Raw genomic sequence first — 26918 nt, 5'->3', positions numbered from 1 at the left:
GATGTCCAGATGCCTCTTGGTGCCCAAATTCACAAAGCGCAGATTTACTTTGATTTTTCACAGTTCCACATTTCTTCAGCTCTTGTATCAAATCCCATATGCTATTACATATGATACTTAGAAAGTCCTACACAGCAAAAGAAAAATTCTACTGAATGCTCGCATTTTATCAAATTTAGCCCAGAATATTCTGCCAGTTATCCAGAAATGTTGTTCCATTGCCAGTCAACTTACAGCATGTCTCTGCCTTAATATAGTCTAACATTATTTGCCTTGTATTTTAGTTATAAAAAGTATTGGATTATCTTTCAATTATTTAAAACATATTTAAGAGATGTCCACTCTAAAATGTTACATTACTAAATAGTGTCTACTCAGTATTACTGAGATGACCTCATTTTCCTCAGTGACCATAATCAGAGGGATAAAGATATAAATTGTGAGTTGCTCAATAAATGATTCTATGCTGAATTCTTTCCATATGCCAGAAATTGTGCTAGGTACTTTCTATTCTTTAGCACAACGTCCCTTACATATAGGTAGTATTATATCCTTTTCACAAATAAGGAAATCAAGGTTCAGAGAGGTTAAACAGTTCATCTAATTCCTAAAGCTAAGTGTCAGAACAACTGAAATCAAGGCGTGCTCTTCACATGAAGTCAGGTTACTTCTCTTTCTCAGTAGTGACATCTATGACAAAAGAGTTGCAAAATTAAAGCTAGAAATAAAATAGATGACTTAATCTTCTTATGAAAGTAAATTGTCTGAACATCTGAAAAGACTTGGAACCCATGTGGCAGAAACTCTGTGCTTTTGGCTGCTCTGATGACTTTCTGGCCCCAAAATCTTTCTCCAAATCTGAAGGTTCTGCAGATCAGTCAGACCAGACTGAAGTCCTTAAGACCTTAAGTAATTTGACTATTATAAGTGAGACCTAGGGTAGGATTATTTTACCAGAGACTTTAGATTATTATGAAATGTGCCCTAATCATTTTCTTCCTTTTATATGCAGAAAAACGAAAAATAAAAGCACTTCTCCAGTATGTCTGATAGACCCTTTTATATTGCCATTATGCAGAGTTTTGTCTCAATTTGTTATAATCTCTCTTATCATTAATCTTCTAACATTCATTTTTAAGAATACGGAGCAAAGACATAAAGAGTAATTTACTTCTACAGTGTGTGTACTCGAAGGGTGTGGGAGAATCAAGTGAGCACAGGAAGTCATAGGAGGATCCAAGGGGACAATAAATGTCTTTCATGTCAAAACAGAAAGAAAGGAACCAGTGAAAGTATTTATGTTTCCTTGCCACTGAAAACTTTGGCAGGGTTAGTGGTCAGCTGTGATACTGATATGTGCTGTGGATGAGGTGAAGCCTAGGGCAAATCAGGGTAGGTAGCTCCAGCCTCACATAAAACAAGACAAAGAAAGGGTCTCGCCAGAGCTGCTAGAAGATGAATTCTGCTAGAGGAGAAAGAAATAGGGGTTAAACTGAGATAGAATTAAAATTTCTAAGTTGTTGGCAAGTTTCCTGTCTGAGTCCCAGGAAAGTCAAGCAAGGGCATCCCAAGTGCATGGCCACTTGGGAAGAAAAGAATATCAATGGTGGTGGGTGAGGTGGACAAGATTTATATTCTGAAGTTCTCTAGAAAGTCTCCTTACCTATATGCAGTTTTTAAATTAATCATGCCTTATTTCCCATGTAAACAATATAACTTTGTAGTAAATATGTTTGCCCTATAAAGCTGATATATATGCCACCCTAGGAACATTCAAGAACATCATTAACTCATAAAATTCATTAATTCTTACATGGTTGTTTGTCCTGTTGAATTGTATAATTTATATGATAAATCGAAATACCTCAATAATAATATTCATCTCTGATATAGCAATTAAAGAATAATAATATCATTTCTTACTTTTGTATCTGTGACCATTAATATTTTGGTAAGTGGGCATAAAATATATGACATGTTTTTAAATTAGATCATGTTTTCTAAATTGAGGAAACTTAGATTTCAATGTTAATTTAACTTGTTCAATGCAACAGATTTCCAGTTCAGAGTTCTAAATAATAACTTTCTACAACTTATTTTTTAAAGTACTAATTATGTTTCATAAGTCTGCAATCATCATGACTGAAATAATTAATTATGAAGTCCATGTAGGTCAGATTTGGCAGTATTCTCTCAAGAAAAGTAACACCAAATGTAACACCTCAGGAACAGTGAAACATATTTAACAGATTATTTCCTTTCCTAGATTACACAAGGAAATACAATTTGTCACTTAGCTATTTTTAGAATTTGTTTTACTTAGTTTTTACTGACTTAACTGGAAAAATTGAACAAGATGCTTGGTAATTTTTAGAGGTAAAATAAGGTACTAATCTAACTTTGAAGCCTGGTCAACTCACCCAACTAGAGTTTTTAGACTTCAAATCCATTAACATCAACTGAAGCTTCCACGTGACACTAGGCCCTATGAGAAGACATCCATTAAGATTTTCTGAAATATAATCTGTAAATGAGAAATACTTAAGATCATACTATGGGGAAGTTTATTCGTGGCTTCAAAATTAATCTTTTCTTTGGTAGTGAAAGAAGATTGTAGTGGGAAATCTACACTTAGTGAGTCTCATGAAAGAAATAATTGATTTTGTCATGTTTAATGGGTAGCCAATCAATGTGAGATCATATAAACTCATGGTATGCTTACATGCAAAATAAAAAGGGAGCAAATAAATATGTGTGTTTTAATTAGTTTTTTCTAAAAAATAATAGTAATTTCTATTCAAATAACAAATGTTTATGAAATGTAAAAACATTATTTAGAACTGACACAAGTTAAAATAAAATGTATTTGAAATTTTTAGCTATTTTATGTAAACCCATAAAATTATTGCCTATTGATTTTATTCCATTCCTACTTTTACTTGTTTCTAATAATGTAAATATCTCATTTGCTTCTAAAATGGAGACAATTCAGTTCAACAATAAATGTGTTTGTTTCAAATTAGGACCTAAAGATTTTTTTTCCTTTAAAAAAAATTACTAAAATGCAGAATATCAGAGTTCTCCAATCAGAAACAATATGTCAAACCACAGTAAAGCTGATTGGCTTCTTCAAGCATAGAAGACATGGTTTTTAAATGAAAAGCTAATTATCACACTCAGAAAGACTACTCTGATATATTATGTTAAAATGATGTGTAAGCTACACTACTACTATAGATATTTTAATATTAAGCTATAAATAGATGCAAAAGCAAATCCTGCCATAAAAAATAAAAAACAAGAAAATTCTTTCATTTGCACAAACACACAATATCACTTTAAGAAGTTGAAATCAAATAAAAACAGGACCCTCAGACCCTCCTGGGGAACAAAACGCCCAGCAAGGTAAATTATACTAATTATTTTATCTCATGTACTGGCAGCACCTACCACAGCAGTTTAATTGCAGGACCAGAATAATAATAGAAAAATGCTACACACAACAGCCCTGTTTCCTATCCTACCTTTGTGGTGACAATGCACAGGCAATCCATCCTGGATCCCTACACAGGACTCAGTGCATGGAAATCACACCAGCAAATCAGCAAAGGTGAGAAAAGCCTTTTGGTAAATAGCACACAGAAAGCAGAGCCTGGATTCAGCACAGACGGCTTTTCCAAGGGGGCCCCTCATGGGAAACTCGAGCCCTCCTCCACACAGCTCAAAGCAAGCAGGATTCTCCTAGGCATCGGAAAATCCCCTAGAAATCAGCTCCGCAAAACTTCCCGGTGGCTTGCTGGGCTCCGTGGCTGCATGGTCTTTTAGCGGATTCCGTGATAAGAACAAGGCTCCTGTGAGTGCCTCACACAGTTCTATCGTGGTGATGAGTGCTACACCAAGCACCAGAGAATCACATTTCAGCTCTCGTTCTTGTTTCTGAAGTCTGGTCTGCTGCTTCAGTATACCCATAAGATCTCCTTTGCCAAAGTCCCCCCTTTGCTGCCTTCGTCTTTCCTAACAACTCTGAGTAAGCACAACACAAAAAACTACCCGGCCCATCGATCAAAGGGCTGTCGTTCAGCTGCCAGAACAGCAGCTTTGGGTAATAAAAAGCTATTTATTATGAGCATAATTCCCCGGAGTCTAAATGACTCGAAAGATTTGACTGAAAAGCTAAGGTGCATGCGGCGCTGCATACATCACATCTCAACTCACTCGCAATTACAAGGGCAGCTTCTTACAAATGACTAACAGCTGGATAAAGATTATCGAGCCGGGGACTTCTATTTAAAAATTAAAACACACACACACACACACACACACACACACACACACACACACACACACAAACAGTGCGCATTTGGAGGTTGAACCTAGGAAACATTAGCTTTCTTCTTTTATTTGTGTACCTATTTGTGTGGTCTCTGACATATGCAAATACACAAACGACCTGAGTATTTAGACTAAAAAGTATATTATGAAATTAGGGTGGGAGGAGGTTCCAAAGTGTTTACAAAAGTTCCACATTCTGAGAGACACAAAACGAGTTCTTTTTCAAACTTTTCCCTCCTCACTGGCTGCCTGCAGGCACTTATTACGTGGGCAGAGCTTTGTGTTCCCTTCTGCAGCAATTTACCAGCAGAATGATTAATCTGCCTCCTTCCCTCAACAGCCCCACTTCTTCCAATGACATTGCTACATACACTGCCTTTGAGGAGCTTGACAAGTATCACTCTGGATAATAATACTTTTTTTTTTTCATCATCTTAGACACATAGTCAGAGACAGACTAAAACAGATAGAAAGAAACAGGGCACAGAGAGAAGAGGAGGTGGAGAGAGGGAAAGTGAATGACAGGATGGAAAGCTTGACTAATGAAGGGAAAATCAATGCATCCTTTGCAGTAGGAAGAAAACATAGTCAAGTGGACCATTGATAACATCAAGAAAAAATATCCAGGGCCCCAAACCTTGTGTTAGCTCTCTAAGACACTGGTAGAACCATTCCTCAACTATCCTCCAACCCCTCTCAAATTTTATAAAAAAAAGTATTTTCTACAATAAACAATTTTTTAAAGGATGAACATATAAAACTCTTCTACCATTCATAAATTATCCAGGTTCTAACCTCAATATCCTCCTGATTTCTAAATAGACGAGGGTGCCATGCCATCATTTACTATAATGGGAGCTCTGTTTCTAAAGATTTAAGAATTTTAAAAGTTTATAGCAAATAAAATATGTGTCCAAAGAAAAGGGGAAAAGTGGTTCAAAAGTTACAGATAATTGCCTCTGAGCTATTATCCTATCGATATAGTAAGCTTCAGATAATTTTCAAGTCAAGTGACACAAATAAAACCTATGATCTTGTCCATGCAACTAGGCAACTGTCTTATAGGTGAGTAATATGTAAAGGTCAAAGAAGAGTCACTTTGCCTATTCACCTCCTTATTTATTATATCTTCATGATAATTTAATTAAATACTTCTAAGCTTTTCTCCGAATATTAATAACATCATGTTTTTGAGCATTCCCATGTCTCAGAATGCTTCCTGGATACAACCAAAGCATCTAATATGCAGTTAATGCTGATTGTCATATTCATCTTCAAAATAAGTGGACTTTCTGTTCCTATATCACATAGCTGACAAAGCACTTGTGATATTCTCACCCGCTTGAAAGTTTAAATGACTTCCCAAGGACAGATACCTAGTAAGGTATTGCAAATCAAGGGCTTTGTTAGTCATAATCAGAAAAGAGGCAAGCAGAGATTAGAAAGAGAGAGGAAGTAAATAGGGGAGCAGAGTAAATAGATATTTTGTAAAGCATCCTTGGCAGAACTATATCTTTGGAACTACATTCCTATATCCTAGAGTGGAAAAAGCTAACATCTGGGCTAACTGGCAGAGAGAGCCTGATTAGTCTTCTGACCCTGGCTGATCACAGATTAAAGCACTTTGTAAACTATAAAGACCTGAAAAAATGAAAGACAACTCATTTAGCATATCCTATATACTCCCTAAGTCACATGTTTCTTGAGAGGTTACCATACGATTTTTTGATTAATGTCTGTATCACCTACTAGACAGTGAGCTCCTAAAGGGCAGTTTTAACTCTATATTCCCATTGCCTAGTCTAGTATCTCATTCATTCAACAAATATTACTTGAGAAGGTACTAATGTGGGGACACAAGCGTGAGCCCAAGCTCACAGAATCCTCACTCACAAGTGAATCAACAACTATAGTACTGTATAGAAAGCACTTGGGGTGTCTGAGAATCACAAATTAGAGGCATGTAGGACAAAATGGAATAGTCATGGTAGGCTTCTAGAGAGGAAACGAGTTAAGAAGGACTCATAGGAGTTAGCTAGAAGTTGTAAGAAAGAATTCTATGCACTTTATTATATTTGAAAAAGTGAATCAATAATATCTTTCATATTCTATGACCAGTTGATATGAACATATCCATTGAATAAAAGTACTTTAGAGCAGACCTTTTATAAACTGAACATCAAAATCTCTGCTGGAGAAAAAAAAAAATCATCCATATGACATTGAGTACAAATGTGCTATAAAACCATGTAGAATATACATGTCCTATAATCATTAGGTTGTATTTACCGCATGTGATGGAATGAATAATGTTTGTATATTTAGATAAAAATAAATACCTAACATTTTAAAGTGTAGTTCCACTTAGAGTGTAGTTTTCCACTTTGTGCATACCATGCTTCCCATTGATTTTTCTCAGATATAAAGATGATAGAAGATAATCCACTCTTTCACCTCAAGGGAAGCATTCTTTTATTTTTAAAATTAACAAGGCAATTTGCTTGAAGCATTTTTTATAGGCATAGAGCTCAATTGGGCCTGTGATTTCACAAGTGTTTGGCAAGATATAAAGCCAGTCTGCAAACTGCATACTAACTATTCCTTAAGGTTAATGATATCAAGCCAGGAACAGTGAGTGATTCTTAGTGAAATCTACCATTGGAAGTCTGATATCAGAAAATTACTATTGTAAATTATTTGTATTAAACTGTACCTTAACCAAATAAATGAATTACTTTTATTTTGTTTCCAATGGGGAAAAAATCTCTATAGTGAAATATATCATCTGATTATTCTCCTAAAATCTAAGTCCCATGAGGGCAGATATAATGTTTATCTCTGGTTTCTAGCATGGTACCTGCACTTAAGAGGTGCACTAAAATATGTACAAAATCCTGCACTTAAAATATGCACGAAACGCATATTTTTGAAATGAAAGAATGAATGGAGCTCCAGTTATGCCATTTATTTTTCTTGATATAAATTTCTTTTAAAAAACCTGTGACATGCATCTTTTGTCCCTATGAGAACCATATATGTATACAGTGACCATTATATATTTTTATATATATATAAATATATATAAATATATCTAAGAAATAATATATATTATATATATATATATATATATTTAAGAAAGAAATGGATTGATGCATGTACCTGAAAATATTTCCACCTACAAATACTTTTATTTGCAAAGCCAATCTAATTCAAAAAGGTTACTTTGGAACAACCTGATCTACAATGGAAAGGACAATTTCCAGTTAAATGCTGCAACAACCACAGCATGCTGCTAAAACTAGGCATTTGCCCTTTTGATAGAAAAAGAGTAAGAAGTACAAGCATTGTTATTAATAATAGCAGTAATTTATCAAGTGGCTATTATCTGAAGTACTGTGGTAGATACTTAAAACATATTCTCTTTGATGGTCATAAGACTCTTCAGGAAGGAAATATAACCCCCATTTTATCGATAAGAAACTGAAGCTCCCTGAGATTACATGATTTTCCCTAGATGACACTGCAGCTAGGTGACTCCAACCCAGACTGCAAAATGCTTTCTAGCCCATCATACCTCAAATCCTGAGGCAGTTCCTGCCTGCATGGGTCCAACTCAGAGTGTGGCACAGAGAGATCCAAAGGCTTTCTTTAGCCAAAGGTAGCCTGGACTCATGTGAACTAATTACAAAGGTAGCCTGGACTTGGGATCCCCCTATAAAGATAGGCACATCTCTGGGCTCTTACACTGAGGTCTTCAAAGCCCATGAGGGCCTTGTGAGTAATCTAGAAGGAAAGGCCCCACATTAGAGAGATCAGATCCAAAGGAAATAACTAAAGAAATCCACCCACATAGACTCCCATCCTCATCTGTCTGTTCCCCATATACCCAGGATAGCAGGCACATGAATGACATCTGCAAGGCTTGTTAGCTTAGTAAAATAAATAGACTGCAGGCAGGTCATGGCAGAATGCCTGCCCTCATTTCTGAACTCTCCAGAGGCAAATAAAAAATTAGGATCAACTAGAAAAGGTCTGACTTTTCCAGAAAGTTTCCATGATGCAAAAATATCTGGATAGTACTTGATTCTGATTAAAAAAAAAAAAGTCATAAAAGGTACTTTATATATATTCTGTGCATGTTAAATGTGTGTGTTTCTTCATAGGACAAACACGGAAATTAAGAAATATTTTGAGTAAATCAAAAATTGCGACAGAAATCAATAAATGTTCATTTTTTACCCACTTTCTCACAATGATTTTTAATTGTTTAGAAAGGACTTGAATGTCAGTTTTGCTTACATGAATGAATTGGAACATAGTTAATTGATAATCATGTAATTCCCCCTATCCTTATAATCATCAAAATCTAAACAACTTTTGAGTTTTAGATAATTATAGGTGGTAAAGTATAAATGATGAAAACATATGAAAAAAGTTGTACCCCTAACAAATCAAGGTTTATACAAACTTTGCTGAATATCAAGTACATGCCTTATGAGGTTCAATTTTTCCTACTATTATACAATGCTATGAGTTTAATAGAGTCCAAATAGTTGTACACAGGCCATAAATCTAAAAGGCTATGTGGTCTGAAACATAATTTTGCTCTCAAGTTAACATAAATAAACTTGGTAGTATTGCTAAATTCTCTTCCCACACTCCACCTTTCTACAGCCCATCACACTGGCCTGCTATCTGTTCCACAAATACAGTATTTTACGCTCATTCTTCCTCAGAGAATTGAACTTGTTGTTCCCACTGCCAGAAGCTTTCCCATGGATCTTCACATACTGGCTCCTTCTCAATATTCGGGTCTCTCCTTCGATGTCGCTGCTTCAGTAAGTCCTTCCCCTACTGATCTCCTTAATTAAATTAGATTTCCTTCCATCACTCTCCATTATATAATCCTGTTTATTTCCTTCATAGTAATTATCGCAATCTGAAATTATCTTTTCACTCATATTTTATTATATCCTCGTATTTGAAATGTACTAAGAGCCAGAAGCCTTATCTATTTTGTCCAAATCTCTATCATCAGTGTATAGGATATTGTCCAGCACACAGAAGAAGGCATATATGACTTTTTTGAACAACTAAATAAGGTATATCCCAAGAAAATTGTTTTTTTTATTAAAAAGAAAAATAGGGTTAGAATCAAGCGTCCAAAATAAAATTTGCAATCTATTGCTTTTAATATAGTTTGGTTTCTAAAGATGTGAGTGTCATTAACCATAATATTTACAAATATATAAAATAAAAAATTGTTTTGAGTTTCAGCATTAATTTTTTACTGAGCAGGATGGGATTAGGTACATTAATGTACATATTATCATTAAGTATTCATGGTCAGTGAAGTAAATATAATTTTAGAGGTGGTGAAACTGAGGCTCAGAAAAGTTGACTTGCCCAAATTTATATAGCTACTGAAGTTGTAAACCAGTGCATGCTGGGTGCTCCATCGACTGAGTAGATGAACCAGGATGGGCACTTTGATCATCGAACCCCATGATCCACCCCATCTTTGTTATAATGGTGATCTAACACATTTTCAAAATCACTGAACTCATTGATTCAGGTAGTAAATACCATAAACTTCAAGTGTTTGGTTCTAAGTGTTCCATATCTGATAACAGAGTATATATTTCACTGTTTTCTTTTCTTCTTTTCTTTTCTTTTCTTTTAATTTACTTAAGATCTGAAACCATAAAACTCCTAGGAGAAAAGACATAGGCAGTAAACTCTGTGACATCACTGCTTTCAAACATATGTAAAAACCAGGTTCCTAAATATAGATATATCAAGTGACCAGAGTCTCATTTCTGTAGTACTTATGTTGCTTTAGAGGATGCTAATAAATAAATTCCTATTTGAATTGATTAATTAAAAATAATTTTATGACTATGTCAGAGTTGGTAACACAAAAATCTGGTTTCCTGAAATGCTAGTACAAAAGTCCAGTCATTGATCTTTAATAGACAGAACACTGAGCCTGAGGCACTACGAGATGCTCAAAGATGAAGTAGAATATTTTCATCAACATGGAAATGAGGAGTAATTACATTCTGTGTTTTAAATTAGTAAACCAAATTAGCTAGAGTTAGCCATGGTATTCCAGTTAAAAAAAAAAAAAAAGATTATTCCCCCATTAATTCAAAAACTTAGAAGTTTGCCACTTTACTTTCACAGACATTGAAAAATAAAAATATACTAAACGCTAAGTAGCTTTAATATCATGAGTTTAATAAAAAGAATAATCACATAATGTTTAAAGTCATTCAGATGAAATGCGCTACCTTGGGAGGTGATAAATATCCTATAACTGGAGACTTTCTAGCAGATGATAGATTCCCTTTTAACAGATCAGCAATAGAAGAGATTTAAGATAGTCATTGCCCTGATTAGCATTGCAATTACTTTTAATCCTCTGATTCTGTGGTATTTTTTAATTTACTTCTCCAGGAAGATTAACTCAGAACCATCACTTTTAAAATAATAACCAGAGACAGCAATTAATGTACATATATAAAGGCAAGGGAATCCTTCTACTTTCGTTCCTAAAACAAATAAACATTAAAAAAAAAAAACCTTTTCCATGACTGAGTGGCACTGAGGAAAGGAAGTTTCCTTATAAATATTATCAAACAGAGTAAATAGAGAAATAGAGCTAAGCTAAAAAATTTACTCTTACTCAGAAAGTGCAGGTGTTTGAGTACATTAATAGATACATTTTAGTCTAAAAAAAAATTAAGGGCAATGTAGGGATTCTCTAAAATAAAATAATTTCCCTATTCCATCAAAGTGTTATAAAAATATTATAACTTAAAAAGGCCCATAAATTATCTAATCAAAGCCTTTCACTTTAGATTAGGAAACTGAGGCACAGTTAAGTCAAGCAATTTGCCCAGGAACACCCAGATAGTAAGAGTAGAAAGACAGTAACCCAAATTTTCTGGCTTCAATTATGACTTACTCCTACGTCATGCTCCCTTTCCAGTCTGATGTTTCCTATTATGGTTTTCTCCACCTGGTTACCTCTCCATTCTTGTTAAGAGACCTAACTTTCCGCTCCATCTATTGTGGTATTTCCATAGTATCCAGTTAGCCTCTTTATCAACCAGTTCTCATTTGCACGATTGACTTTTCTGCTTTAGAAATTAAATTTAAAACACCAACCAACTAAATCATTATCTAAAATTTGAAATCTCTTTAAGAGGCATTTGTATAGTTCACAAATAAAAATAGAGGTAATTTAATCTGTTCAAGGTCACATAACTACTTAGTGGTAAAGCCAAAATACAAACTCTACTCTTTGACTATGGATCTTTTGCTCCTTCCACCTATCACTGTCCTACTTTTAATATCAAACTTGGTTCTCAATCAGTATATTTAACTCCCCTCATAATATTTCCCCTATTTCCACTATTATCTCAAACTTAAGATACCATCATTGAATTCACCCTACTTATCTAATAGTTAACCTAAATATTTTCATTTATGTTCTGATATCACCCAACTCTCAATCTACTTGTCACCAAATCCTGTCATTTCTTTGTTTCTTCTTCTCTCTATGATCTGATTAAAAACCCTCATTGTTTCTCATGAAGGCTCTGAAAGACTAAATCTCCAAACTCTATTTTTTGCTTAGTAGGTTTATTTAAACACAGAACATACCCCTAAAAAATACTTCTAATTATTTTAAATTGTTCAAAGAAAATAATAGGAATAAAATAAAAGTGAAAAAAACACATTAAACATAAAATATTTCTTCATCAATAAAGATCTAAAATTCTCAATGATGTCTTTATTTTCACTTTCTAAATTTCAATTTCCCCACTAGATTTACATAATTTTGTCAGTTCTGAAAAAGATTTATAAATATTTTTGCAAATTGTATTGCCCTTTGTAATTTCAAGGTTTTCCACATTATATGACAAGTGATAACACCATGATTCACTTAAACCCTGAAACCAATGCAAGATGAAGTCATCAGTTGAAAACACTGTTTTGTAAGGAGCATAGATCAGTTTGTCTATGTCTCAATGATGGGAAAAATATCTCCAGACATATTAAAATTAGGCTAAAAAACAAGTAGGGAAATTTTCTCTGCTGGACATAGATAAGAAATGCAATTGAAAGTTATTTCTGATTCTGATTTATATAGATCAATGCCCTTGATCTCACGTGGCTTAACAGCTTCCAGAAGACAGCTCTGAATTAAGGTATAGTTAAAAGTGAGCAAGTGAGCAAGAGTAGAGAGTAATACAGGACACTAACACATACTAACACATGTTTCTGAATGATGTTAGAAAATCAGCCCCAGAGTTTTTTGGGCAGATCACTGAACAAATGGTAAAAACAAAACAAAACAAAAAAACTAAAGAGTACATATTTTACAATATCTTCTCTCTTAATTGCCATATAAAGCCTCAGATTGTTTTCTAAGCTTTCCCTAAACTGATTGATTTAAAGCATGTGAAAGGAAAAATGGTGAGTAAACTCCCCAGAGGAAGCCCAGAGGTTTACTACTTATGGCAGTGGTTGTCCTATTGTAGCGTATGTAAGAATCACTTGGAAGGCTTATTACAACACAGATGTCTGTGTCCCACGTCCAGCATGTCTCATTTAGTTGGTCTGGGGTGGAGCCCAGGAATTTACTTTTCTAATAAATCCCTAGAGGATGCTAATGCTGCTAATGCTGTCGCTTTGGGGACCACACCTTAAGAACCACTGACTTATGAATTAGGCTGCTGAAATTTTTTCAAACTAATGTGGTCTAATGAAGCTGTTCCTATGTATTGTTCCAGATATATATCACAGAAGTCTAAATTTGTATGGGGCTCATGCCCTATTTCTACTGCTAACTAATGTACTTTATTGTGTATAATTACTGTCATAGAATAATTAGACTTAAGATTTGGAAGGATCCTTCAGAATAATCTCACCTAATACCCTAATTCTGAAGATGAAGAAATCAAAGTCCAGTGTTATATTTAATAGATCTATATAATCATGATTTCCAAATTGGAGTTTACTGTCAATAGCCCTTAAAGAATGGTCTATGAACTAAAAAATTGTGATAACATGTTATAGTCACATAATAATCATGATTATCCTTTTGTCTGGAATATAACCAAATTTGTCTTTAAATAATTAAGAAGTCTCACAAATGTATATTTTCATTCAACCAGAACTTATCTTGAACAATGACAAGTAGATATAACCAAGGTAAGAGCCTCATCTTGACCGAGTGGTTTCCAGGCAAAAGAATATTATAGACTCTTAGATATTAATATAGGCATGGATCTGAGGAAACCATAATATCTATATGTAATAGAGTCTACCAATAAAATAAATGTAAGACTTGCAATTCATTTCAATAGAATGAAAATCTACTATTGGCCAGGTAATACTGAACATGTACATATTCAGGATCTTGTTAAAATCTCATAACTACTCTATATGATAAAGGAACTGAAATCTTCAGAGTTTAAATTGCATAGGCTAGCAATATGTTTTCCCATGATAAAAACACAAAAATTTCCTAATATATTTATTTGCCAGCATTTATTTAATTTAGCTGCATGTAAAGTTGGCACATTTTTATCTTACTAAGGCCCGATGACTTCATTTTCAGGAAGCAAACATAAAAATATTCTCTTCGACAGCCAGGAATTCAAAATTTTCGTTTTCTAAGTATTATGAGTTCAGTATGGCTGTCTACCCTCCCGCTGCCCTTTCGGAGAAAAACAATACCACTGCCAAATTGGATGACTTCCCTTCCTGGAAGCACATTTAACATAATAGAATAGCCTCAAAAATTAAAATAACACTTTTTATGTTAAACAAAAATATTTTTCAGCAGAGCCGATAATGGTCTTTTATAAAGGTATTCTATAAAAGTAAATTGTTAAATTCAGCTATAAATTCCATGATTTCCTTGTAAAGAGAAGGAAAATTTACCATACAATATTTTTTTTTGATATTTTTTCATCTGATCTTTTTTATTTTAACTAAATTCCTCACAGGAATGATCAAAATTCATAATTGGCATTGACTCAAAACTTTGTACAAATCCCAAGGCCAAGTCAACACTAGGAGACTCAATGAATTGGCAATGATAGAGAAATCAGTCCAACTTGTAAGTGGAGCTGTTCCTTAATTGATATATATTTACCACTCACTGAATATCAGTAGACATATCTCCCTATATTGAAAACAATTTGAAGGGCTGTGGAGCCATAATGAAGGCTTTCTCTGCTTCCTAACAGATTTAGAAGAAAGACAAGAAGAAACATCATAGAAGGTATATTTCAAGAAGCCTCAATAAATCCAATTCCTATGAAATAAACTCTCAAAAGAGTTTTATATGTGCTTTAAACACATATTCCATGTTCACGAAAACAATTTGCAATTCATTTTCATTGACTTTATAAATAAAACAGATAATGGAACCCCGAGTTATATTATCGAGCTATAGCAAAGGAGGATCACCTCCTGACGATTGATCAGAAATAAATTAAATTTGAGGTTGTCAATTAGTAAAATATTTATAGTTGGAAATACATGTACTTTTCTTAGACACAAGCTCTTGGTTTCAATATTTAAAGCACTGTGACTGACCTCTTTAACATTGCCCTGCAGGTGATTAATTTTGATTCCTTGTCTTGAATAAATAAAAAAGATGACAATACAGAAAAATCTATGACTGAAGTAGTTTTCAGATTGCTTTGGGGAAGCTACTGAAAAACAAACAAACAAATAGCACCTGAAAATTACTACAAAAACATAGTGCAAGAATTTTTCTGAAAGACCAGAAGCAGATAAGAGAATAGAAGTACGGAAGTTTATAAAATGGTTGTGTGATCACCAGCAACTTAGGAATATATAGCAAAACACAGAAAACAAAAATTTCAAAATGAAAACATACAAATACTCAAAATAATACACAGTCTCTATCAGCTCAGTAGCAAGAGAACTCAATATACTGACAAGACCGAAGCCAGAAATTAGGTTACATCCCATAGAGAACAAGACACATCTTGCCCCTTAAACACAGAAAGAAAGAATACATTCTAACACTTACACTGGTCTTCTTGTCCATTTCATTTTCAAAACACTGATGGTCTTTATTCTGTTCAATACATGAAACATTTTCCTTTGGCCCACTGCAACCTGCAAGCTAAAAAAAAAAAAAAATTAAAAATAAATACTTGTTTTCTGCAATGTGAATTAAATGTTTTTCAAACTTTTAACATGCACGTTAAAATGTCTAAGGCCTAAATAAATATTATTAGTTACTGCTTATGTTAGTTTTAGATATGAATATACTATTTAACCCATTTTTATATTGCTCCCAAAGAGAAGTATAAAACCAGACAGTTATTCAAAGGCAAGTTTATAAATTTTAAAGCTTTTCACCAGGGAGTCTTGACCTTGGATATTCAAACAAATGATGATCTGGTAAAAGCCGAACATGGTTACTGGGAAGATAAAGATAGAAGGGTTGATTGCATCTTATGTAAGTTCCCATGCTCACAGGAATCTCCACTCTATGGTACCTGTTGGAGCTCACAGAACAAGCAGAGGTACTGTGTGATTCTCTTCTGGAACGTTTTTTCAAGGATCTTTGTATAACTGTAGCTTTGAATGATAGAAATAATAGGTTTTCTACTGACCATTGTAAAGATTTGTGTTTCCTAAATGGTTACTCTCCACTGCATGAATATCACTTGGCCATCTTTTCATTTCCCAGTAGGAATTAGGGCTTGAGGAACTGGTTCAAGAAAATGCTGTCTGGCTACTGCTTTTGTTGTGAATAATAAAATCCTTTGTCTTTGTTCTAGGAGTCTTCTGACAGCATCCATGAAACTGTAGCAAGGCGAAATCTTAACCCCTTCACAGTTCTTGACAGTTGTGGTGACAAAGATAGAATGCTGACAAAGTCATGGTTTTCTAGATCCTATAGCCTCAGCTGTTCCAAACATTGTAACTAACTAAATCTATTGCACTGACTGATGGCAGGCACCTGGTATGTTATCTTTCCAGTATCTTTTTTCTATTCCACTGTCACTCAAGGTCTAAGACCAATTTCTATTAATATGGTAAGGGCTCCACTAAGTTTACAGTACTTCCTCAAATCCAAATCCCTCCACATCTGCCGAAAAGACTTAGCATAAGTGGCTTTTCTTTCTGACATTCCAAGTTGTTACTATATTGATTATGTCCTATTGGTTGGCAAATCAGAAGCCTCAGCCAGCACGAGTGGGTAATAAACTGACAGAATTCAGGGGCAATCTGGGCAAATTCCCTCTAGCAGTCAAGGAAAAACTGCTGTCTTTTTAGTCTAAACCATCAAAAAGTAAGCCCAGCACCATATTGGATTCTAAATATAGAAGAGAGTGTGGTCTTACTTGAGCATTTTACTTGGTCTTTATTATTAGTGAGGTGCAAATCAATAAGCTATGCTAGAAGCTCTTAGCAAGCTGTGGCACACTGCCTACCTTTGTAGCCCCACATCGTAAATGATTTCTCTGAGCTACAAGTTTTTATGAGTGCGAGAGTGTGACTGGAGCTTCTAGCAAAGAGAGGCAGCCTCCACCCAAAATCCCCTAAAGCAAAGCCCCTGGCTCAGTGGGGTCCTCAATTCATAGAGGTTTCACTAAATATCCAGGCCCACTTCACTAATGGTTTTGCTAAACTGAAACCAGTGATGTCCACTGGGATGAGGATGCTGTTTGTTCTCAGTTCCAGCTATGCAGAACTGAAAATGAATGTGTTTCTTCCATTTAGGGGGCAGAGTCAAGGTCGTCCTCACAGCTTTGGCTCATATGCTTCCTGAATCTTAATACCTTAACTTTATTTCCCCACCATTACTCCTTCCATTGGTAACTAACATCCCATCAATTTGGTTTTCATGGAAGTAGTAATTTTCTTCTGTACTTCTATCCCTCAATCTTTAGTAAATGAATAAATATCCTTGATTACTCTTGCTTCCAAATTAGCAATCTATTTCTGACCTTCTCCCTAAAATCAATATTCTTGAAATACATAATAGTTTTAATAGTAATACAATAGAATCATTTAATGAAAGGTTACAATAAGCTAGGTGCTTTCAGGATGATAGATATTTTATATTCATTTACCTCATTTAGATTGAAACAGAAAACAGTGTAGTCAGCACTATCTTCCGCATTTTGGGGGTGAAAAAATAGAACCAAGTTCTGTCTCAACACAAAATCTACGCACCTAACCACTACACTAACTCCTGTATTACTACCTTATTACTCACTTATCTTTAAACCTTTCAAATTAACAGCATTAACATCACCTGGAGACTCACTAGAAAAACCTTTCAGATTAACAGCATTAACATCACCTGGAGACTCACTAGAAAGACAAATTCTTGGGCCTCACTCCTGACCTACTGAATCTGAAACTGTTATGGTAGGGACCTACAATCTGTTTCTTATGTGATTTTGACACATCTAGTTTGAAAACCACTGATCTAGATGTCAAAGTGTCAAATGATTTCAGGTGCTTAAAAATAAGTAAAATGAACCAGGTGTAAAAAAATTTTTAATTAGAAAGAAACGGATAGTCCTTGGCAAAATGGAGAGCTCCTGCCCCATCGAATGGGTGTAGTTTCTAGTAATTTCCTAGCATTTTCATCAGTAATGAGGAAACCCAGACCCAGAGTTGCCAGATGTTTAGAATTTTCAAGAGAACTTAGAAGTCTGAACTTTCATGTGAAATACCTTGATTTTTAAATGTTGACAAAAAGTTTTGTTTTGTTTTGTTTTGTTTTGTTTTTTAAATACCATATGAGCTAACACAAATGAATCAAATGAAATATAAACTTAGGCTGGAGTCTACATAAGGGCAGTCAGTTTACGACTCACTTATAGCCATGAATGCTGCCATTTCTTCCCCGAATCCTGCACTCTTAAACTCACCAAGGCCCTCCTAGTCTTAATTGTCTTCCACTTTCTCTGACTTTCTACAGTCATTGTCTTCACTTTTTCTGGCATTTAATATCATTAACTACTTCCTCCTTCTAGAAACTGTTATCTCTATATTCTGAAACACATCTCCCTCCTAAATGACACCCTATCTCTAGAGTGATTGATCGCTCCTTCTCTTTCATTTTCTCTTCCTCTTTTTAGCACCTGAGCTCAACTACTACTCCAAAATTCCTTTCCTCTATCTGTTCTCTAAATCCTCACTCCCAGGTGATTCTTATATCTAAAGAATCTTTTCTCCATTATCTAGTCTCACATTTTCAATTGCCGCTTATATTTCCTCTAAAAATCACATTGGTATCTCAAGTCTGTTCAATCTAAATTGATTCATTTTCTCTACAGAACCCACTTGTACTCCGTGGTACCCTATTTCTGCCACTACCCAATTTTTTAAGAACTACACACATGGCCCCTCCTCCACAAAGCCTGTGCTAATCCTTTCTCTTTCTCCAACTAGAAGGGACATTTCATTTTATGATGTTCTCAGGATATATATTTCTCTTTTACATTCCTAATAATGTAGCGATCTAAGTCAAGAACAATTTAAAATATAAACAAAAGAAAACATGAACTTAGCATTATTTATGCTTGTCTTATTCACTCAAGCAGATTTTAAGCTCTTTGAAGGCAATGAATGTATTACTATCTTCACATCGTTCATGTGCCTGAACATATATCAGAAAACTTTTCTATTTTAAAGAATCTTATAGTAAATGTCTTTTTTTAATTTGTAAACTCTTCTGTAAGGTAAATAAGTACTTGTTTTGAAGCTTTATTAGTTTTTGTTTGTTTTACTTGTTTGTTCATTTATTTATACTATTTTGCTCAAACCTGGAATTTTTTTCTTTGAAAATGAATGTTAGTACTAATGAAAATCATGCACAAAATTTGTGTCAAGAACTAAAAGCCTAATGAACTCCAAAAAGTTATGTCAAACAAGCTCCGATTACAGGCCAGTAGAAAGCACTGCTCCTTCCCATCCTCTTTGAATGCAAACTGCACAGATTAGCCTGAGGCATATCCCAGTTGAGCTCAAGAGTAGTGCAATCCTATTAATATTTTCTGGCCTTTATATTTATAAAGCACCTAGTTTTACTTCACTTTGTAACACCCTCTTCAGACATAAGAAACATTTCAAACTAAAAAAGTGTGGGGTTGAATACTCTTTGCTGCTTTATAGATTTTAGTGCAGTATTACAAACAACTGATGAATTTGAGCCATTTCCTTCTGCTCAGAGAATAGTAAACTCCATTATTACATATATTCTGAAGATAAAGAATTCCTTTAAAAGCTGGAGGGAGAAACAACCTAAGCACTACCTAGGAGATCAAGAGAAGAGAGTAGCAGTTTTCAAGAAAGGTCCTCAGCCTGTTTATTGATTTAACAAACATCTTTAAATTCTATTATATGAAAGACATTGAACTAGATGTTGTGGGGAAAGTACAAACAAGATATGGTATATAAGTAACAGTAACAACAAATTTAATGTAAAAAAAAAATAAGATACATATAAAAGTCTCTCTAAAATCAGGTAGAAGGCTATGAGTGTCAAAAAGTACAGATAAAATGCTCTGGAAATTCAAATGAGGTTCAGTTCAATAAACATTTAAATAATGCGTACATTGCCACAACTTTAAGGAACTTAGAGTATAATAGGTGAGACAATTATATCAACTGATGATTTCAGGTCAAGTTTGAAGTCTAGAAACATACAAAAAAAAATGCCATGGAAAACAAATCAAGGCATTTGCAGAGCAATATGACAATACATTAGAATGAGGTAGTTGGAGAACTACATTTATCTAGTGTTGCTCAACCATAAGGGAAAGAGTTTTAAAAAATAAAATAGAAAAGGTAATAAGCAATAAGCAAAAGCCAGTTTAGGACAGTCTTAGACATTAAGCCAAATAATTTTGATATCTCATGAGAAATAAGAAACAAATAAAGGGTTGAGGAGAGACATAATCACAAAGTAGCGGAGGAGTCAAAAAGGAGATATATTTAAAAAGTTAAGGTCACACAAACATATTAACCTTAATATTTACTGTTTTATATTATTTCTTTAATTACTAAGAATCTAGTAGAAAATAATTGAGTTTAGATGAAATCCTGTGTTTCACCCAGTTGCACTCACTAATTTTAGCATTTATTGATCATTATTTTTTGTTAATTATTACTATGGGGGTTGCCAGTAATGGCTTTCTCATTCGTTTGTTAGTTGGCATTCTTCTGTATGGAAGAAGTTTCTCTTCTTCTTTTGTTTATTCTTTATTTCACATATTTTTTCCTAGGCTTTAATTTTATAATATGAGTAATGATCTGTGACTATATTTATTTATTTATTTTGCTGTTCAAATTGTCCCAAATTTGGCCGTTAGGATTCTCTTCGAGTTGACTTATGTCCTTTTGAAATGTCTCCATTAAAGTTTGAGCACTTCCTTACTTTCTGGCAAAGGGAAATGTTTTAGGTACTTTCTTTCTTTGTCCCAGCCTTGCTAACCATACTTGGATTCTCATGCAAATGAAGAAATACGTATGTGTGCTTTTATTTCTCCTTTCTTACATGAAAGATAGGATATTATAGGTACTTTTTAGCACTTTGCTTTTTTCACCTTAACAATGTATTCTGGAAATAACTCTATATTAGTTCATGGAAATCTTTCTCATTTTTTATACACCTTCATAGTAATTAATCAGACTTTTTAAAGGTTTACAATGACAAAGACTTCTACTTCCAGCTTTAATAGAGTACCTAGTACTAGATATGATGAACTATCATAACCTAGATAAAAATTATATGAAGTAATACTTCAGATTCTGGACAACAGGCAATGCAGGACTGTGATTCCCTGAGAAAACAGAAATATATAAGATGAGCCACACAATTCCTCTGACTTTCTGCTGAGAGGTACTTCCTGCATTGAGGAAGAATTAGAGGCCAAATAAACAATTGTGGACTCTCTAAGCTAAAAATGTTTAAGATCAGAACTCAGAACTGCTAAAGGAACTGAAATTTGCAGAGATGGGTACCAAGAGGAGAAATCTCACAAAAGAAGTTGCTCTGGAAACTTGCATAAAGTTTCCCTTAAATCTTTGGCTTAATAAAAATGCTTCTCAAACAGAGAGAAAAAGTCTTCAGACTCTGACATGAAATAACTCCTGGGGACTCGGAAGCTGAACAAAGGTTCCAGAGTTTGCACAGTGTTAAGAGAGATGACGTCTGACCATCCAGAAAGTAGAGAAAACACTCAACACTCTAGGAATTCAAACTGAAGAACTGGAAAAGGCATGCCTTAGGAGCAGAGCTACTCTAGATCTGCTATAGCAAAGCTTTAAAAACAAATCTTGAACAAAAGTTAATACTATTTAAAGGACAACAGAATACAAACTCTCAAAATCCATAGTACTCAGTACGCAATCAAAATATACTTATGCAAAGAAGCAGAAAAATGTGACCTATAACCAAAGGGAGAAAGCCAAATCAACACAAACAGATCAAAATATGTAAAAAATTATTGGAATTAACTGATAAAAATTTTAAAAAGTTATTCTATGTTTAAGAATTTAAAAGAAAAGTTGAATACCCTTTATAAGAGTGAACAGATGGGAGAATATTGATAGAGGAAGAAAAGTATAAAAAGAACAAAACAGAAGTTTGAGACCTAAAATTTTAATATTATGTGTGTGTGTGTGTATGTGTATAGGCTTAATAAGCCCATTGGATAATATCTGTAAATTGAGGATGAGGCAATAAAAATGATCCATACAGAGAAACTAAAGCATGGACATTTTAAAAACCCTACGGCAAAATAATTCATAGTCTAATATATATGTAACTGAAGTTTTGAAAGAAGAGTAAAGGCAGGTTGGTATAGAAAATATTTAAAGAGATAGTGACTAAAATATTTTTAAACATGTTAAAATATATAAACACAGAGATTCAAGAATCTCAACAAATCCCACAAAGTATAAACACGATGAAGGCACATCATAATCAAATTAATAAAAATCAAAGACGAACAAAAAATTTTAAATCAGTCAGTAAAACAGATGTAATGAATACTGGGGAACAATAATAAAAATGATTGATACTTCATATTAGGAATAAGGTAATCCAGAATACAATGGAAAGATATCTTTAAAGTATTGAAAGAAAAAGAAAAAAAACCTTCCCATTTTTGCTGTTCTATATCAAGCAAAAATATTCTTTAAAAAATGGAAGCATAATAAAGATGTTTCCCCATAAGAAAATTTGAGTGTTCATCCCCAAAATAACTTAATACGAGACATATAAAAGGAAGTTCTTCGCGCTAAAAAAGATGATAGAAAATAGATCTTCAGATCTACACTAGGAAATGAATACAAGAAATAATATGTAGATAATTTTTTCTTCATGTCTTAATATCTTCAAATTTTTTTACAAACAAAATAATAAAAATGTATATTGGCATTTATAGTATGTATAGAAGTAAAATGTACGACAATGATGGCACAAAGAGTAGGCAGAGATAAACAGAAGCATACTGTCGCAGCGTTCTCACGTGTGAAGTGGCAAAATACTAAGTAATCTGTGTGAAAAATTAAGGATGTATATTGTGATACTTAGGGCAACCACTAAAACATAAAGCTAATAATGGAGATAAAACAGAATTCTAATATTCAGTTCATCCAAAAGAAGTCAAGAAAGAAAAAAATACCATCATCATCATTAACAATAACGAGGATGGGACATATAGAAAACTAAGTTAGCCTTATAACAGAATTCAAATCTTACTCCACCAGTGATCAGAAATAGAGAGAACCATGGGATGATAGGGAAAAAAAATGTTAATGAATGAGAACTAATCTGGACTTAAAACTTAAGAATTATCTCCTCATTTGAATTTGTGAATTTATCAATTCAACTAATATATATCGACCATCTACTCTTTGCCAAGCATAAGAGGATAACTGTTTAATAAAACAGGGCCACTGTCCTTAAGTTGAAGACTGCCTAATTGAGAAGACAAGACTCTGAAAAACTGGCTACAGAACTCTGTAATAAAGCTGTGAATAACTGCTGAGAGAAGAAAACAAGTGTCAAGAGAAAAACGAAATGCTTATTAACTATGCCCAGGTGTTTAATGAAATACCCAAATTACACTTTTTACCTACCAAGCCTAAAAAAAAAAAAAAAAAAAAAAGAACATGTAATTCAAAGCAATGTTAGCAAAGGTTTGGGGAAGATGTACAATTCTTCAAAGCAGGATTAAATATAAATTGGTACAAAAATTCTGGAAAGTGACTGGGAAATATCTATCAAAGACCTTGAAAATACAGTCATCCATTGACCAAGTAACTTTACTTATATAGTAAAATAACCTATATGTCTTAAAATAGGGGAAAGGCATATACTTTTTTGTTTTCTGTCAAGATGACCTAATTTATATTTACATCACACTCCTTCTGTCCAGCAATGATAGTTACTATATGAAGGGGGAAAAACAGAAAGTAGAGCTGAGATCTGAAACAATATAAACACCTCTGTGAACCAGAAATGAAATAAACATTCGGTGCAGAAAAAAAGAGAATCTACAAAGATTACCTCATTGCCAGTAATTGAGTCAACCTGAATGCTGGCTCCACAATGGATATGGAGAAATAAAACAGTGTTATAAAATCTGATTATAGACTGAAAAGAAGCCCAACAGGTAATGGGGGCAACCTCAAAATTCATACAGGAATTATTTTTCATGAATTAATACTGATAAAAATAAATAAATAAACAAATAAATAAATGAGGGAGAAAAGAAAGCTCTTCCTTATAGGAAAATGTCAGTAGGTGTTGATGAAATGAAGAAAATAGAAAATCATTAACTGGCAACTTTCTCAGTAATAATTAGAAAATCACTAACTGGTAACATCCTTGGTAATAATTGTTTCAGGTAAGAATGATCAAGGAATGCTAAAATTAGTGAATAAAAGTGGGTGAAATACAGGATATTTACCTAAACTCAAAGTATCTTTTACAAAATTCTAACATATGAAAACACTGGAAAAACTCAAATAAAAAACTATTTTACAAAATAAGTGTCTTCTGATAGAAAAAGGTTTTAAAGAACTGACTAAGGTAAATAAATAAAGTATATACTCAGTATACTCAGACATATGGCAGTAAAATTGACAATCATCAGAGATAAAGAGAAAACCTTAAGACTGCAAGAGAAAAAAAGACTGATTAACTACAGTACAACAATTAAAATAAGCAGATTCTCCTCAGCAATAATAGAGACCAAAAGACAACAGAACATACGTGTTCATAGTGTCAAGAGAAAATAACTGCTAACCTAAAAGTTTATACCTGGCTAAATTATCAACTTGCAAAAGTAAGAGTACAGGCATACAAATATTAAGATAATTTAACAATCAAGATCTTTACAAAAATAATGATTAAAGAAGGTAGAACAAGAGTGAACTGGGAGGAACAAGTAAGTATATGGATCAATGGTGAATATAGAAATTAATAAAATGTATTGTAAATTTAATGAGCCACTGATTTTAAATAAAAATTAAACTTTATGTTCAAATTAGGGTAACAAGTTGGGAGATTGGAGTGTTCAGTAAGTTAAAGTACACTAGGGTCCTTGTCATATTTGAGAGCACAATACTTAATTTTAAATTTCTTAGAGAAATTTGTAGGTTGTTATGTATGTCAAAAAGATAACCAATAAAGAAATAGAAATCAGAGGTTTCCAAATCAGCAGAGGAAAAAATAAAATGCAAATATAGAAATATTTTCAGTACAATAGGAGGTAGAAATGGGTGGATAAGGTAGAAATAAAAAGGATGGTCAATAAACAAAAAATGATAGAATAAGTGTAAATATTTTCGAACCCGCAAGAAATGCAAATGAACTTAACTTACCTATTTAAAATAAATATCAGAATGGACAAAATAAAAGTTGATAATGATGGTAAATATTTATTGACTGTATACTCTCCAGGTACTATATAAAGATTAACATTGAATCATCAGAGTGTCTATGAAGTCTGTACTATTACTGCATCCATTAAACAGATAAGGAAATTGAGGCTTAGAGAAGCTAAATAAATTGCCTAAGAACACATAGCTAGTAGGAGGTGGAACCGTGTTTTCCTCCCATATAGTTTCACTCTGGAGTCCATATACTTAGCCACTGTTCTCTTCTGCAATGACTCAATATAGATATGTGATCAAATGTTACGTGTCTATTAAAGATTGTACTATAGAAGAATCTTTATGGATATAAAAATTTTAAATTTAAAAAGTATGTGACAAACCATACCGATATCCAAAGTTTGTTAAAAATAAAATAAACACACATACACAAATACTGAGGGAAAAAAATTCACCAAAATATAGTTGTGATTACTTCTTGACATTATGATAGTAGGTGACATTTATTCTCTTCTTTACATATTTATTTATTTCCCACCATGAATAACAAAGTATGTTACTTTTATTAAACCTTTCTTTAATGAGCCTTGTACAATGCCTGGCACAAAGTACATGCATCATTAATGTTCAAGGAAAAGAAGCAGAACCACAAAGTCCTCTCATTAACTAAAGATTACAACAAACTACTGAACTGGGGATGTTGTTACTAGACTGTTAACATTCAGATCCTAGAGAAAGATAAATTGCATACTCTGGGGCCACAGACTGGTAGGACCAGTACCCATCTGTGGCCTGGTAGGAACCTGGCCACACAGCAGGTGAGCAGAGGGTGAGTGGGTGAAGCTTCGTCTGTATTTGCAGCCACTTCCCAGCGCTGGCATCAATTCCTCAGCTCCACCTCAGATCATCAGGCATTAGATTTTATAGAAGCACCTGTCCCTGGTGCCAAAAAGGTTGGGGACGGCTGTTCTAAATGATATATAGCACTGCATGAGAAGGAGCTGAGATCCTTACTAGCTGCCTTCTTATGTTATTTTCAGGGTCTGTCTTTCGAATCTAATCTAAACTGTAGCTTCAGAAGAAGCCTGAAAATAAAGACCTTAGCTGTAAAAATGTAGTTAAATATCAGCACTAAATGGAACACAGAGCCCAGGAATGTCAGAGCTACAAATACATTCATGGAGATCGCCACCTAGAGACTAACTCCCTCACTTTTATACATCAGAGAAAAAGACCCACAGAAGCAAAAGAACTTGTTCAATTTTACATAAAGTTTCAAGCAGAACCTAGACTGGAATTCAATTTTCCTATCCGAGATTTAAAAAAAGAAATGAGGTTTACTTAGATTGAATTATTTGCCCCAAATTAGCCAGCTACCAAAAGGCAGGATCAGGATTCTAATTTGGTTCAATCAGATTTCAAATCCATCCTTTTTCTGAATTGTGATCAAATAGACAATTCTTCAATTATTCAATGAAATATAATTTGATTGATAAATATAATATTTATTCAATAATTTTTAGTCACCCAATACTTCCATTTTAGTAGCACTAAAGGAGAAACAATTTTCTTCTATGATGCTTATTTTTCTTGTTACTCAAAAAAATGTATTTGTTTAATTTTCTGTGACTTACTCTCTGAAAGACCCAATA

At 33.7% G+C, this 26918-nt stretch overlaps 1 protein-coding gene across 9 annotated transcripts in view; it reads right to left on the bottom strand.

Annotated features, from left to right (window-relative positions):
• Positions 1-26918, bottom strand: part of DLG2 (discs large MAGUK scaffold protein 2) — a 1668408-nt gene that overhangs the window by 1349208 nt on the left and 292282 nt on the right. For 7 of the 9 annotated variants that reach the window (XM_036221811.1, XM_036221806.1, XM_036221807.1 and 4 more), the window contains exon 4: positions 15416-15511. In XM_036221811.1, coding sequence (XP_036077704.1) covers positions 15416-15511 — 96 coding nt within the window. Of the gene's footprint in view, positions 1-3524; positions 4168-15415; positions 15512-26918 lie in introns of those variants that run through there. The other 2 variants (XM_016160377.2, XM_036221815.1) reach the window with 1 other exon arrangement.

The sequence above is a fragment of the Rousettus aegyptiacus genome, unplaced genomic scaffold, assembly GCF_014176215.1.
Source record: "Rousettus aegyptiacus isolate mRouAeg1 unplaced genomic scaffold, mRouAeg1.p scaffold_m13_p_5, whole genome shotgun sequence".
NCBI classification, from domain to species: Eukaryota; Metazoa; Chordata; class Mammalia; order Chiroptera; family Pteropodidae; genus Rousettus; species Rousettus aegyptiacus.
This window is presented reverse-complemented; position numbering and strand designations above follow the sequence as displayed.